The 15,155-nt window shown below is 35.5% G+C and overlaps 1 protein-coding gene across 3 annotated transcripts in view; it reads left to right on the top strand.

The window, feature by feature from the left end:
* Nucleotides 1-5,101, top strand: part of sgsm1a (small G protein signaling modulator 1a) — a 43,093-nt gene extending 37,992 nt beyond the window's left edge. For all 3 annotated transcript variants that reach the window (XM_067439304.1, XM_067439303.1, XM_067439302.1), the window contains 6 exons: nt 31-155; nt 2,647-2,729; nt 2,863-2,972; nt 3,062-3,158; nt 3,604-3,771; nt 4,357-5,101. In XM_067439304.1, coding sequence (XP_067295405.1) covers nt 31-155; nt 2,647-2,729; nt 2,863-2,972; nt 3,062-3,158; nt 3,604-3,771; nt 4,357-4,445 — 672 coding nt within the window. In that variant the 3' untranslated portion in view covers nt 4,446-5,101. The remainder of the gene's footprint in view (nt 1-30; nt 156-2,646; nt 2,730-2,862; nt 2,973-3,061; nt 3,159-3,603; nt 3,772-4,356) is intronic.
* The last annotated feature ends 10,054 nt before the right edge of the window (nt 5,102-15,155 follow it).

Below are 15,155 nucleotides of genomic sequence, written 5' to 3'. Positions count from 1 at the left end.
ATTTAAAGCTGTTCACCTTTGTAATTGCAGCAAGAGCTTTTGGACATGTACACTCTAAATCTGCATCGTATAGATAAAGACGTACAACGCTGTGACCGGAATTACTGGTACTTCACACCTGCTAACTTGGAGAAACTGCGCAACATCATGTGCAGGTAACAAAATCATTCCTTCATTAGCCTTCACTGCTTGTGCTCTGGACATGAATGATACCTCAAATCATGTGCCTTTGTTGAAGGGAGGGCTCCTATTTCTTTTCTAAGAAGGCATGCACAATATATCGGTACATTAATTAATACTGGCCAATATTAAAGTTTTTTTTTTTTAGTTAATATCATTTGATATAAAATATGCTACCGTTCAAAGGTTTGGGGTCAGTAAGAGCTTTTAAATAAGAGATAATGTACATCCATCTGGTTATTGTCGCAGAATAAACCCAGACACAGTGATCAGGGGAGGGGTCTTGCATCACTTTGAAGGGGTTTATTTTGCAATAACATCTGGCTGGATGTACTCTACCCTGCTTATTACACATCTACTTGCCAAATAATTAACTAATTAGACATTCAGTATTGCCTTAAGTTAAAATATTTTGTTAGGTCTATAAATGTAAAGCTTTTAAAGCTGCGAAGAAAGCCGTTGCTAGCAAGCGGCATGTTCAAACTAGATATACATTTAAAGGTGCACTATGTAGTATTTTTATTTTGGTAAAATATCCCAAAACCACTAGGCCAGTGTTATATATTTTGTTCAGTTGAGTTCTTACAATATCCCAAATGTTTCCCAACTATTGGAACGATGGCTCCTTGGTTAAAATAGCAATTTTCTCACAATTTACAAATAGTTGGAAGCATTTGGGACGCCTGGGTGAGTCGCCTGTCAATTGCGTCATATCTGCGTTACCCTTACTGCATACTACAGTAATTTTAATAACCTTATCCATGAACATGATTTCTGCTATTCTGAGTCCTATTACCGATTATTTTCCACTGGCTGTGAGGTGAAGACCACATGTCCCAAGATTCTGAGCTCAAACTTGGCATCATCAAACTACACCTTTGTTTTGAATAGGCGCCCTCTAGCAGATGGAAAAATGACATAATGCATCTTTAAGGGATACGGTACAGTCATACCACTTATTACACTGCATTTTGCCACATTAATAATTATGGGCATAAGAGATTGATCTGAGTTTTAAAATCTTAACTGTTTGTTATCTTGTATTGTAATCCATTACAGTGTACAAAACAGTTGTCGCAAAAAGGCAGCAGCTGCGTTTGTATGAAATGAGACTGCAAGTACACAATACCAGATGACATAATCAAATAACTGTACTCAAAATATTGATTTGAGTTTTAATATTTTATTAGCTCACTAAGCACAAAACTTCCACAAGAAACTTGCCCAGTGTTATCAGATTTACTGGTTGTTATCAGGGATTAACAACATTCCACTGGATGGTGCGATTGACCAGAATCAAATATTTCACAGATCCTGTAATATTGTTTTTGAAAGAAATCTCTTCTTGCTCACCAAGGAAGGATTTGATAAAAAATTTATTAATTTAATAAAATGAGTTTTAAACATATTTTAAGATGGAATTTATTCCCGTGATTCTTGCCAGACTGCATCTGTGTGCAGTGTCAATACTCTAACCTGTTAAAAAATATGTAGGCCTACCACATACTGACTGCATATGTACTACAAACAGATCATGTGTGATACAGGCATAATATGCTTTCTAATCATTTCTTTAATGATTCTTTTATTAATAGAAAGTTCAAAATAACATTTATTTGAAATGAAAATCTTTTATAAATGTTTTTTCTGTCAGGACCACTATCGTCAAAGATGATTGATTGACTATTGGCATATATTTTGGATTGGTGGTGTGGTTCTGTTCTGGGCAAGAACTCCCTGCACATCCATGAGGGCAGCAATAACCGCCCTTAGGGTAAACAGAACAGAACCAACAGGATGTATTGCAGATATCATTAATGTTGATATTTAATGTGTAAAATAATTCCGAAATTTTGTCTGATTCAAGGGGAATTAGAATACCAAATCCTGACTGACAAGATAAGGAGTTGGAGGTGGAGGAGGGTAAATGAGCTCAGAAGAGATGCAATAGCTTTGGATAGTTCGGAGGCGCTATATATACTGTATATATGCGGTAATAGATGTCGTATTCCTATAGGTAGACGTGATCAGCTGACAGACAGCTGAAGCGAGTTTGACTAACGTGATCTGCCAGAACTGAGGCTAACGCTTGGTAACTCTCATCACCTAATGCTTAATTTAAGTAAATAGTTAATTAATCATTTAATAAGTAGTTAAATTTAATTCTTAGCAGTTCTCAAAATTAATATCTATTTTCATAGTGTACATAAAAAATGTGTGAACTTCTGAAAATAATTAAAGCAAAAATACAGACGGACTTACATTAAGTCATATCTAGGAATATTATTTACACTTGAAGATGGGCTGTTTGACTTTGGCCATTGAGCAACCACCCAGAAGACCCTAGAAACCATCTAGGAACATCCTAGCACCACCCAAAAGACCTCAGCAACTGTGTGGCATAGTAATCAGAACATCTGGTGTTGTGATGTAGCTCAAATCTCCCTGTATTGACTGTTTCTGCAGTTATATCTGGCAGCACCTTGAAATCGGATATGTCCAGGGCATGTGCGACCTGCTCGCTCCCTTGCTAGTTATTCTAGACGATGGTGAGTCTGACTTTGTGAAAACTGCTCTTCTTCATCTGTGTGTTTTTGAGTTCATGCCACTGTTTTAAAAAAAGACCAAATGATTACAAGTATGTTTAGCTTTTCTCCTATCTGTTTTCTTTAAATCTTTCAGAGGCCATGGCTTTCAGTTGTTTCACTGAACTAATGAAAAGGATGAATCAAAATTTTCCTCATGGAGGTGCGATGGACACCCACTTTGCAAACATGAGATCTCTGATCCAGGTCAAACATCTGCTATAGACACATTTGTTCAAAAACATGCCTTTTAAATGTAAAATGTGGATGTGAATATTTTTGCTCTTTTCCTCTAGATTCTAGATGCAGAGTTGTTTGAGCTAATGCATCAGAATGGAGATTACACCCACTTTTACTTCTGCTATCGCTGGTTTCTTCTTGACTTCAAAAGAGGTAATGATGTCCTACACATGAAAGAGAACAAACGTGCATACAATGAATATAAAAGTAAAACTTAAAATATCTTCTATTAGTTCTCATCTGCAATAAGATGAAGCCATATTTTTCCTAAAATGAATCTCCTAATTAGCAATTGCAATATAATCTTGTTGATTGTGACTCAGTAATTTAAAACATATTACATTAATATTAGGCTAAGCACAAGGCTTTGCTCACCTTACCATGTGATTTTATATAAGATATGTTTAATTTTATTAAAGCCCAGTTATATTAAAAACTAGAATATTAAAATTCTGCCCAGGGCTATGCCTTCAAACTAATTCAGTAATGACAGCTCCCCCTGCTGTCCATGGAGACTATTGAAGTTATACTGAAACAGGAACAAAAGGACTTTTAAATACTACAGGTACTACGTAACATATGTATTTCAAATCCTCAGAGTTGGTGTATGATGATGTGTTTGCTGTTTGGGAGGCCATCTGGGCTGCTAAGTGTGTCTCCTCCAGCCATTTTGTGCTCTTCATTGCTCTTGCATTGGTGGAGATCTACAGAGACATCATCCTAGAGAACAATATGGACTTCACAGACATCATCAAGTTTTTCAATGGTAAATATGTTTTCATCATATACCCTGGTGCAGTATATGTATTATCTTAAACTGACAAGTAAATTGACATTTAAATTCATTTTAAATATGTTAAATTCATGTTAAATGTAGAAATAATATATGAAATGTATCAATAATTTTAAGTGCCACATTTAAATAGCATTTTATAAATTGGTTTTCTTAATTTCTAGTTGTATTTAAAATGTTGTATGAATATACTGTTACATGTAATTACATTGGTGGTGGCTGAGGAGATTCCCCCCTTCTATATGTAAAGCGCTTTGGGTGTCTAGAAAAGCGCTATAAAATTGTAATGAATTATTATTATTATTATTATTATTATTGAACATTAAAATAAATTAAATGTTTTAAATATATATTTATTTCTCCATTTAAAAAGTAGTTTATTTACATTATTTAGTTTTATTTTTTGCTACTCTTAGATTTACCCACAGTTGTAATCGATATATGGATAAATTGGATTATGGTTATTTGCTTTATTACTTAATAACATCTATTTTATTCAGAATAATTCAGAATAATTGCACCCTCATATCCCTTAATGTTGTCTCTTTTTTTCTTCAGAAATGGCTGAGCACCACAATATCAAGCAGATTCTGACTCTAGCTAGAGATCTGGTGTGCAAAGTGCAGACACTTATAGAGAACAAGTAATTCTGAAACCTCTCACCTCTCTTGTTACACATGTTCACAATGTATCCCTTCAACCCTTACTACTAAACAACAGGGAGCATTTGGCCAATGCTTAATGAGCTTTGAGTGTTTAGGGAGCATAACATTTCTAATGCCAAACATCTTGATCTACCTGAAATCAGTCAGTGTGCATTTTTTTAAGTCATCTGGCTCATTAATCAGGTTTTACTAAACCTCATAGTACATAAAATCGCATGAGTAGATGCTGCTAATGAGTGGTCATTCACTGTATGACATGGAATTTTTTCCTATGTCTACAATGCAGACAGGATTGCCAGTCACTGGTGACTTGTAAGCTCTATTCCACAACCTAGTGAGCTGCCTTGCTGTCTACTGCCTACACAAACTTAAATTGAATCTCATGAGTGAATGATTTGTTTCCAAGCTAAAGCTAAAAACACATAGCACAAAAAAATACTGGGTAATTTTTTTATTATTAACTTTTTATTAATACTTTTAAGTGAACATAAGTATTTATAAATATTATTCCTGCATTGTCCACTATGCTTTTATTTTTACTGTATCATGTTGCAATGCATTCTGGGATTGCCTTCTCCATGCATGAGATGCTGCCTTAGAATTTGACCAAAAGAACGTATTTTAGAAGGCAGCAAAATGTTGCAAAAAAAAAAATGTTGAGGTGTGCCCAAGTTGCCTTAAAATGCTGCCTATGTAGGCAGCTCACTAGGTTTTGAAACAGAGCAATAGAAGTTCAGGGCAGGTGCATTTTACTGCTAAGAGGCGGTCACACTAGATGTCGTGATCAATTCACTTCCTTTTTTGCGCATACAAAAAACAGACAGAGCAGATACACACATAATGTTGTTCAAAGCTTTGAGGTCTCATTCAATGTTTTTAAAAGAAAACGTCTCGTTACGTATGTAACCATGGTTCCCTGAGAGGGAACGAGACACTGCGTCAAGCGCTGCGGGAACGCCCCTGCGTGATTGCGTCATGAAGCACTCGTGAACGTCACAGGCAGATGACGTCATTGACCAGGAAACCATATATAGCACCCCTGAACCAAACAGTGTCAGCTTCTGTGTCTTCACAAGCGCTCTATGTGAAATTGTTCTGTCTATTTGATGTGTGTTTGTCTCTCAATATATATAAAACAAAATGCGAATCAGTTCAAGCAGTGTGTTACTCCCTGCTCTTGTTTTATTACGAGCTTTGTGTGATGTGTTTGGGTCCGGAGCAAGCCCAGGCAGCTCTCAAAGGGGGCTGCCTGTGAGCATTGTGAGAAGCTGGCAATGAGAACTCTCAGGTCCCGCCGAGCACTCATTAAGGAGGGTGCTTCAGCTCATATTCCCCAGGGTGCTGATGTGAAGACACAGAAGCTGACACTGTTTGGTTCAGGGGTGCTATATATAGTTTCCTGGTCAATGACGTCATCCGCCCGTGACGTTCGTTTAAGGCGTTGGACTGATTTCATGAGTGCTTCATGACGCAATCAAGCAGGGGCATTCCCGCAGCGGTAGACGCAGTGCGAGTTCCCTCGATAAGGGAACTCTTATGCTTACTAAAGCTGCATTTATTGATCAAAAATAGAGTAAAAACTGTAATATTGTGAAATATCATTACACTTAAAAATAATAGTTTACTATTTGAAAACTGAATTTTCAGGAGCCATGATTCCAGTCTTTAGTGTCACATGATCCTTTAGAAATCATTCTAATATGCTGATTTTGCTGAATTTTAAACATGATTCTTTGATGAACAGAAATTTAAAAAAGAACTGCACTTATTTACAATAGAAATCTTTTGTAATGTTATAATTGTCTTTATTGTCACGTTTGATTGATTTAATGCATCCTTGCTGAATAAAAGTATTTATTTCTTATTAAAAAAATCTTACCTGCCCCAAAATTTGAATGGTAGTGAACATTCAAAGAAATTCAATCTTGCACTGAAATAATAAAGATAAGATGCTTTGTTTGTAATGCCATGAGAAACTGTAATAGATATTTATAGAGTAGATAGTATATTTAAATTGTATTTATTATTTATTAAAAACAGAAGCCCTAGGGCCTAGAGCATTATATATTCAGGTATTTGTTGTGGCATCTGAAATAATACAGGATAATTTTGCATGCTTAAAATTCAGTGTGACCGCCCTCTCAAAGGGATCATTTACCCAAAAATGAAAATGACCTCATGATTTATTTACTTTCAAGCCATCCTAGGTGTACATGACTTTCTTCTTTCAGACTAATACAATCAGAGGTTGTATTAAAAAATATCCTGGCTAATACAAGCTTTATAATGGCAGTGAATGACAGCCCAAAATTTGAAGCTCAAAAAAGTGCAATAAACATCCCGAAGAAAATCGCAAGATATTGCGCTTTTCCTGAAGAACACAGTCGCTGCATAAGCTTCTATCGGATCATAAAATTAGGAATATGTGATATTTATTTTATTTATAATGAAGTTCCAGCTCACATGGGGAGGACACGTGTACACGTATTCCCTTCATTTCAATGCGGAATCGTTTGTAAACAAGTCTCAGGTCGATGCTGGATTTGCAGACATATTGAGATTAAAACACAGTGCTGTGCCTTCTATATTGACTCCGACAGGAATGGTGCAACACGCTTATGTGAGGAAAACGTCTTTTTTAGACACTCACCTAAAGAATTATTAGGAACACCATACTAATACTGGGTATGCTCTAGTCTATTGGGTTGAGATCTGGTGATTGTGGGGGCCATTTTAGTACAGTGAACTCATTGTCATGTTCAAGAAACCAATTTGAAATTATTCAAGCTTTGTGAAGTAGCCATCAGAGGATGGGTTCATGGTGGTCATAAAGGGATGGACATGGTCAGAAACAATGCTTAGGTAGGCCGTGGAATTTAAACGATGCCCAATTGGCACTAAGTGGCCTAAAGTGTACCAAGAAAACATCCCCCACACCATTACACCACCACCACCAGCCTGCACAGTGGTAACAAGGCATGACGGATCCATATTCTCATTCTGTTTATGCCAAATTCTGACTCTACCATCTGAATGTCTCAACAGAAAACAGCAAATTGTAGCCTCTTTTTCCTATTTGTAGTTAAGATGAGTGGTACCCGGTGGGGTCTTCTGCTGTTGTAGCCCATCCGCCTCAAGGTTGTGCGTGTTGTGGCTTCACAAATGCTTTGCTGCATACCTCGGTTGTAACGAGTGGTTATTTCAGTCAAAGTTGCTCTTCTGTCAGCTTGAATCAGTCGGCCCATTCTCCTCTGACCTCTGGCATCAACAAGGCATTTTCGCCCACAGGACTGCCGCATACTGGATGTTTTTCCATTTTTTTCTCTGTTCTTGCGGAGTATGTTGTAGCCTTAACATCTTTAGCAGTAAAGTTGAATACGGAAGGCATATTTTACTTAAGTTATAAATATGGATATTTTTCTTACAAAAAACCATTGATTCGCTTCAGAAGGCCTTTGTTAAGCCGTGTGGAGTACATTTATAATAGATGGATGCACTTTTTGGGCTTCAAATTTTGGGCTGCCATTATAAAGCTTGGGTAGGCCAGGACTTATTTTTTTATTTTTTTTACTCTGATTGTGTTCGTCTGAAAGAAGAATGTCATGTACACCTAGGATGGCTTGAGGGTGAGTAAATCATGGGGTCATTTTTTTATTTTTGGGTGAACTATCCCTTTAATGCTCCTGTATGACCTGCACACTTTATTTGTGTTCTGTATTCTGACGTGCCACTTTTAATTAGTTATCCAGATTTTCCTGTGTACAACTGTAGCAGTATGAGGCGCTGTGCTTTCAGTCAGCCGACCTTTCGCATGTGTTTTTGTAACCTGCTTATTTCCAAGTCAAAGTCTTTACTGTGAGTTGTTTCACTAAATCAGATCAGGTTATTGTATCACAAAGTATATTACTGGAGAATACCAAGGAATGCCTCTAGGTATTAGATTTAGTACAGAAAAAAAATGTGTCCGTTAATAGTTACAGTGTATTCCTTCTCTTTGGTTATGGAACTGATTAATGATTTGTGTTTTTCATCCGGTTTATGTAATGTTCGAGTCAGTACTGTGTTTCACTGCGTTGGTGTCAGTCACCTTATGAAAAACTGGCATTAGAATTATTTGATGTTTGTCTATGGAATCACATTTCTGCTATCTAAGAAAAAAAATCATGCTTTGGTAAATTACATGCGTAAAAAAAATCATAGTTAAGTCATAATTATGAGATTTAAAAAGTCGAAATTGACTTTAAACATCATAATTGACTTTATACTCAATTATCAATGTCATTAATATAACTGTCATAATTTTTACTTTTTATGTCATAATTAGGCTATGATTTACAAAAGCATGATGTTTTTCTTATATGGCAGAAATGGGAAAGTGTGTGTGTGTGTGTGTGTGGACCAGGACAATTCACAATCACTACCGCAAGGCCTTGTCTGCTTGATGTATTCTTGCTGTTTGTGGACTGTACAGACAAATACATGCTATATTTATTATATAGAGAGAATCTATATTATTAACTGGTGTTGTTGGCTACATGGTTTTCAGAATGAACACTAATATCCACATAAAGAAATTAATATCATTAGTGCTCTTATTTATTTTTTAATTAATGAATGGATTGTTGTATAAAATTGTACATTGTTGCTTCTTCATCCTACAAACATACCATCCTCTGTTATAGCTCTTATATCACAGTTCTTTATAAAATCTTGTAATCACAATGAAGTATTAATGATCCTGTGATCAAACCAGGACAGCAACGGGTCTGAAAGCTGTGGTTAATCAGGTATATCCACCACGAGGTGCAATCAGAATGTGTATCAAATCACAAGTATATATTTTCCGCATATCTGATCTATAAAATAAAGCTAAAAATTACTATTTAGGCAAGAAGCAAATCAAAAGTGTATTCCAGACTACTATGAACACTGTGAATTAGCATCTAGCATCTCATTTGTAATCTGATATGAGCAGGTGTTAATCATTGTTCTGCATTGCATCTGGTTGATTACTTCACATGCTAAATATATTCTGAAAGGAGTAAAAATTGATATAAAATTTGTTATACGTTTATTTAAATCTGAATGTATGCATTTTGTCTGTTTTTTATGTGAATGTTCTTGCTACACTGTGGTCAATTACTGCAAAGTGTTACATTCTAAATATATATTAAATGGTAAATGTACTTGTTTAAAAAACTTAATAAAATGGAATTGTTCTTATTTTTCCAACAAATCTAACCATCATAGGTGTGTGTGTGTGTGTGTGTGTGTGTGTGTGTGTGTGTGTGTGTGTGTGTGTGTGTGTGTGTGTGTGTGTGTGTGTGTGTGTGTGTGTTTTAATGTTATAAAAATTATGTGTGTGTGTGTGGTGTTATAGTGTTTTTTAATGAACATTAGTTTATAATTAGTTTGATTGTGGTTGACTATGGAAGCTTGTTTCCGCAACGGATTAAAAAATAATTGCGACTTTTCATCTCAAAATTAAGGTATAGACTCGCAAATGTGAGTTATAAAGTCAGAAGTGTGATATAAACTCACAATTTTGACTTTTTTTTTCTCACAGTTGCGAGTTAGCTTGCAATTCTGATTTTATACCTTGCAATTCTGACTTTTTACTGAAAAAGTCATAGGCTAATTACCCACGAAAAAAAGTCAGAATTGTGAGAAGTCGCGATTACCTTTTCTTTATATTTTTTTTATCAGTCGTGTAAACAATCAGATGGGGACCATTAGGACCCTCAAGAGAGAACTACTGTAAATAAATAAATAATTAAAAAATAGTTTAAAAAGTTAAATCTTTTTTAATGAAAAGTCATCAGTTCTAATGTTATTTTGGGGAATTTGTAATTTGGGTGTGCCAAGATGGCAGCGGTGTGAATTGTCACGTTTTTTAAGCGTCCGAGTAGTCTGAGGTGTTAAGGCTAACAAGCTGAGATTTAAGTATGTAAAGTTCAGATTGCGATCATTTATTTCTTATTAACACTAATTTTGGGCAATACTTAACCCTGACTTGACAAAATGGGCAAAAAAAGAAAGAATCAGTCCCTTCAAGAAAGCGCCATATTAGCTGGACACCTCATGGAAGACACCTGCATGGAATCGACCGATCTGGAGAAGGTTAATATTGAGACAGAAATCGGTGCCAATGAAGAGGTTTTTGCGAGGCCTGTTTGCTCTACTCCATCCAAGCTTGCGAGCTCAAAAGGCACGAACGAAGTTTCTTTATCTACTCTCCTTGACGCGATTCAGAAGCTAACGGCTAAAGTGGATGAAACGCACGGTAAGGTTGCTGTTTCTTGCGAAAAACTCGACAAACTGTCTGAGAAGGTCTCCCATATAAGTGAAGACGTCAAAAGGCATGATATCAAGATCGTTCAACTTGAAAAGGAGAATGTGGAACTGCGCGCTGAAAACATATGTTTAAAAGAAAACATGGAAGAAATGCAGCGGTACTCGCGTAGATGGAACCTCAAGCTACAGGGGGTCCCAGAACGCGATGGAGAAGATGCAAGAAGCGTGACGATCGACATCCTACGAAAGATGGTTCCCAGTATCCAGAACAAGTTGGATGAGGTAGTTGATGTTGTACACCGCCTGGGCCAAAGGAGATCCGACGGAGCACCTCGCAACATCATCATGCGTTTTACCATGCGAACCTACAGAGATATGGTATGGCGGGCTGCGAAAGACTCTCGATTTCTAAAGGAAAACAAGCTTCGCATCAAAGAGGCGTTGATCAAGCAAGATGTTGATGCTAGAGCTAAATTATGGCCGCTTGTGAAGAAGGCTCGTGAGGAAGGAAAAAAGGTCTCATGGAAGGGTCCTCATGCTTTTGTTGCTGGAAAAAAACTTGAACTTAACCCCTAAGATGCACAGTAAAGGTCACCAGATTTCCAGTTTTTCCTTTGTGATGCACTGAGTTGCTTTCGATCAGTCTCTCGTTTACAACCAATCTTCATGGAGCAGTAGCGGCGCTCAAATTCAACTTTCAAGTTGTGCGCGGATAGACTCTTATTCACAGACTACATGAAGTTCCTGAAAGCTAACTTGACTCCTGAGTTGCCAATGAACGAACTAAGTGCAGTCTGACCTTATGGCGCAACATGAAAGTTTTGGTTTTTTGTTGTTGTTGTTGTACTACTGTTGTGGTTCCTACACAGCATAAGTAAGTTATGCCCTCCCTTAATTTTGCACGTTTGCCTAAGTTTAGGTATATGTTAGCTTAACTACCTCTTTTGTTACCTCAGGTTTACAGCGGTAAGCTTCAATCTTCTGCGTTATTGTTACTGTTCTGGGTTTTATTCCCATAATCCCAAGTTAGTGTTTTTCTGTTTTTATTTTTTTTTCTTCTTCTTCTATGCAAATGCAAGACTTGGAGTTTAACTCTTTGAGTATTATTTCGTTAAACACTCGTGGCTTGAGAGATCTCACTAAAAGAAAGGCGTTATTCTTATTTTGTAGAAGAACGAATGCTGACTTAATACTCTTACAAGAAACTCATTCCTGTGAGAATGATGTTCGTTTTTGGAAATCACAATGGGGCGATAAGATTTACTTTTGCCATGGTTCTAACCACTCAGCTGGTGTTCTCATTTTGATTAACAAGTTTAAAGGAGATATTGTAGAGTCTTTGGTTTCTACGGAAGGAAGATGGGTTATTCTTGTCACTAAACTTGATAATGCTACTTTTATCATATGTAATGTATATGGCCACAACTTAAGTTCTGCCAACAAATCTCTTTTTCTATCATTACAACGGAAAATTGAAGCTTTAAAAAATAAACATCAACAGGCTTTTATTGTTATTGCTGGAGATTTTAATGAAGTTTTAGATAACTCAGCTGACAGATTTCCTCCCAAAACGGCCCTCAGTAATACCATTATTTTCACTTTGTGTGATAATCTTCATATTGCAGATGCATGGCGTTATTATCACCCAGGTGTTAAGGAATTTACATGGAGTAATAAGTTACTAACCTCTAAATCCAGAATAGACTTTTTCTTGATTTCTCAACAGATATTGCAATATGTGCTTGATGTTAGCCACCAGTATGCTCCATTCTCTGACCACTTAGTAATTAAGCTGAATTTGCAGACGAAAAACAGGAAGAACACATTGCGTGGATATTGGAAGTTGAACAATACTCTGCTTAAAGATAAAACATTTAATAATCAGATCAAGAGTTTAGCTAATGAAATATTCTCAAAAAATGAGTTTGAGTCTCATGGTGCTAATTGGGAATTTTTTAAATTTAAAGCTAGATCACTAGCTATAAATAGAGCTAAAGCCCTAAAGGTGGTTAATGCTGATAGAGAAGCCAACTTATTAAGTGATATAAATAACCTAATCAAAAAAGAGAATCTCTCTGTTATAGAGATGAGTCAATTAAAAACTTTGCAATTAGAATTAGACCAATTATATATAGAAATAGTTAAGGGTGCCTTCGTTAGATCTAGAGCGAAATGGATTGAGGAAGGAGAGAAAAATACTAGTTTCTTCTTTTCACTTGAGAAAAGGAATTTTAAAAGGAAAAGTATCTCTGCTATGCAAATTAACAATTCTGTTTCTAAACACCCTGAAGAAATAGAGTATTTTGTCACCAATTTTTTTAAAAATTTATACACCTCGGACTTTCAGGCAAACCTAAGCGAATCATACTTGAATGAGATTAAGAATTATATACCGCAAATAAGTGATGAATTTAAACTATTATGTGAAGTTCCTATATCTCTAAATGAAATTAGAGATGCAATGAAATTGATGAAAAAGGGGAAGTCGCCTGGCTGCGATGGCCTTACTTTAGAATTTTTTATACAGTTCTGGGATATTTTAGAGCAACCATTTTTCTTAATGCTTCAGGACTGTATAAAAAATGAAATAATGATTCCCACTATGAGACAAGGAATAATATCTCTTATTCCTAAACCAGACAAAGATGTGACTATAATTGATAATTGGCGCCCTATAACTCTTCTAAATTTTGATTATAAATTAATTGCTTCTGTATTTGCTAAGAGATTAAAACAACATTTACATCATGTCATTAATGAAACCCAGACCGGCTTTATGAAAGGACGTCATATCAGTTGTAATACTCGTCTTGTTCTGGATCTTATTGACTATAAAGAAGAAATTAAGTCTGATGCAATTATATTATTCCTCGATTTTTATAAGGCCTTCGACACTGTAGAGCACCAGTATCTCATAAACTCTTTAAAGGCTTTTGGATTCCCCTCCAATTTTATTAATATTGTCCAAATGTTGTATAAAGATATTGACAGTTGTATAATTTTAAATTCTCGTACGTCACCAAGGTTTCCTATTCTTCGCGGAATAAGACAGGGTTGCCCTCTAAGCCCATTTTTATTTTTATTTGTTGTAGAAACTTTATCTATTGATATTTTGCGCAATAATAACTTTGTTGGGCTTAATATCTTTAACAGGGAGATTCGAATCTCACAATTAGCAGACGATACCACTTTATTCTTAAAAGATAAAGAGCAAGTTTCTCCAGTCTTAACTACAATTAATGCTTTCTCTAATGCCTCTGGACTCAAACTTAATTTACTCAAGTGTGAAATAATTTGCTTATTTGACAATGTAGAAACTAAAATTGAAAATATACCAGTTAAAAATGAAGTGAAATATTTAGGCATTCATATTACAAAAAATTTAATTAGTAGACAATCTTTGAATTTCTCTCCTCGACTATCCAAAACAAAATATATTTTCAATAGTTGGCTCCAAAGAGATTTATCCATTTTAGGCAGAGTCTTTTTATCCAAAACTGATGGACTATCTAGATTTGTGTACCCTTCCCTATCTTTAGCAGTAGATAATCACACTTCAAAAAATATTGATAAGATTTTTCTTGATTTTATCTGGTATAATAAAACTCACAAATTAAACAAATTTATTTTGGCAAATAAAAGGAGTGAGGGGGGTCTTGAAGTCCTGAATTTTGATGATACTAACAACACATTCAAAATTAATTGGCTGAAGAGATGCTTGCTTGGGTCAGATTCTATGTGGTATTTTATCCCAAATAATATATTTAAAAGAGTAGGTGGCCTCTCTTTTTTGATGAAGTGTAATTACTCCACTGGTAAACTTCCCATTAAATTGGCTAGATTTCATCAACAAGCTCTGTTAGCCTGGAAAATGATCTACAACCACAACTTTTCACCCCACAAAACCATCTTATGGAATAATTCAGATATTAGAATTAGAAATAGGTCAATTTTTTTTGATAAATGGTTTAATAAAAACATAATTTTTATTGCTGATCTTTTCAACTCTAATGGTGATCTGTTATCGTATGAGAGCTTTATGAATATATACCAATATCCTGTCCCGTTTAAAGAATTTAACTCTATTATAAAAGCTATTCCGAGTGGTTTAAAATGTCTGATGAAAGCTTCCCTATCCCATGAGTCATTTTCCAGACAACATTGTTTGTTATGTTTGGAAGGCATTTCCCTTTTGAGTAAAGAGTGTAATAATAAATTTATTCGTCAACTCTCTCAGTCAAGAAACGTAATTACTCCAAAAGGGAAATTTTTCTGGAATTCTATAATAGATAATATTCATTGGAGAAAAACATGGTTACTGCCATATAAATATTGCATACCAAATAAAATGAGAGAAGTGCACTTTAAAATTTTGCATAATATATACCCTTGTAATGC

Source organism: Pseudorasbora parva, chromosome 3, assembly GCF_024679245.1.
Source record: "Pseudorasbora parva isolate DD20220531a chromosome 3, ASM2467924v1, whole genome shotgun sequence".
Classification (NCBI taxonomy): Eukaryota; Metazoa; Chordata; class Actinopteri; order Cypriniformes; family Gobionidae; genus Pseudorasbora; species Pseudorasbora parva.
Note: the sequence above shows the minus strand (reverse complement) of the source record. Positions and strands in the feature narration are given on the sequence as shown.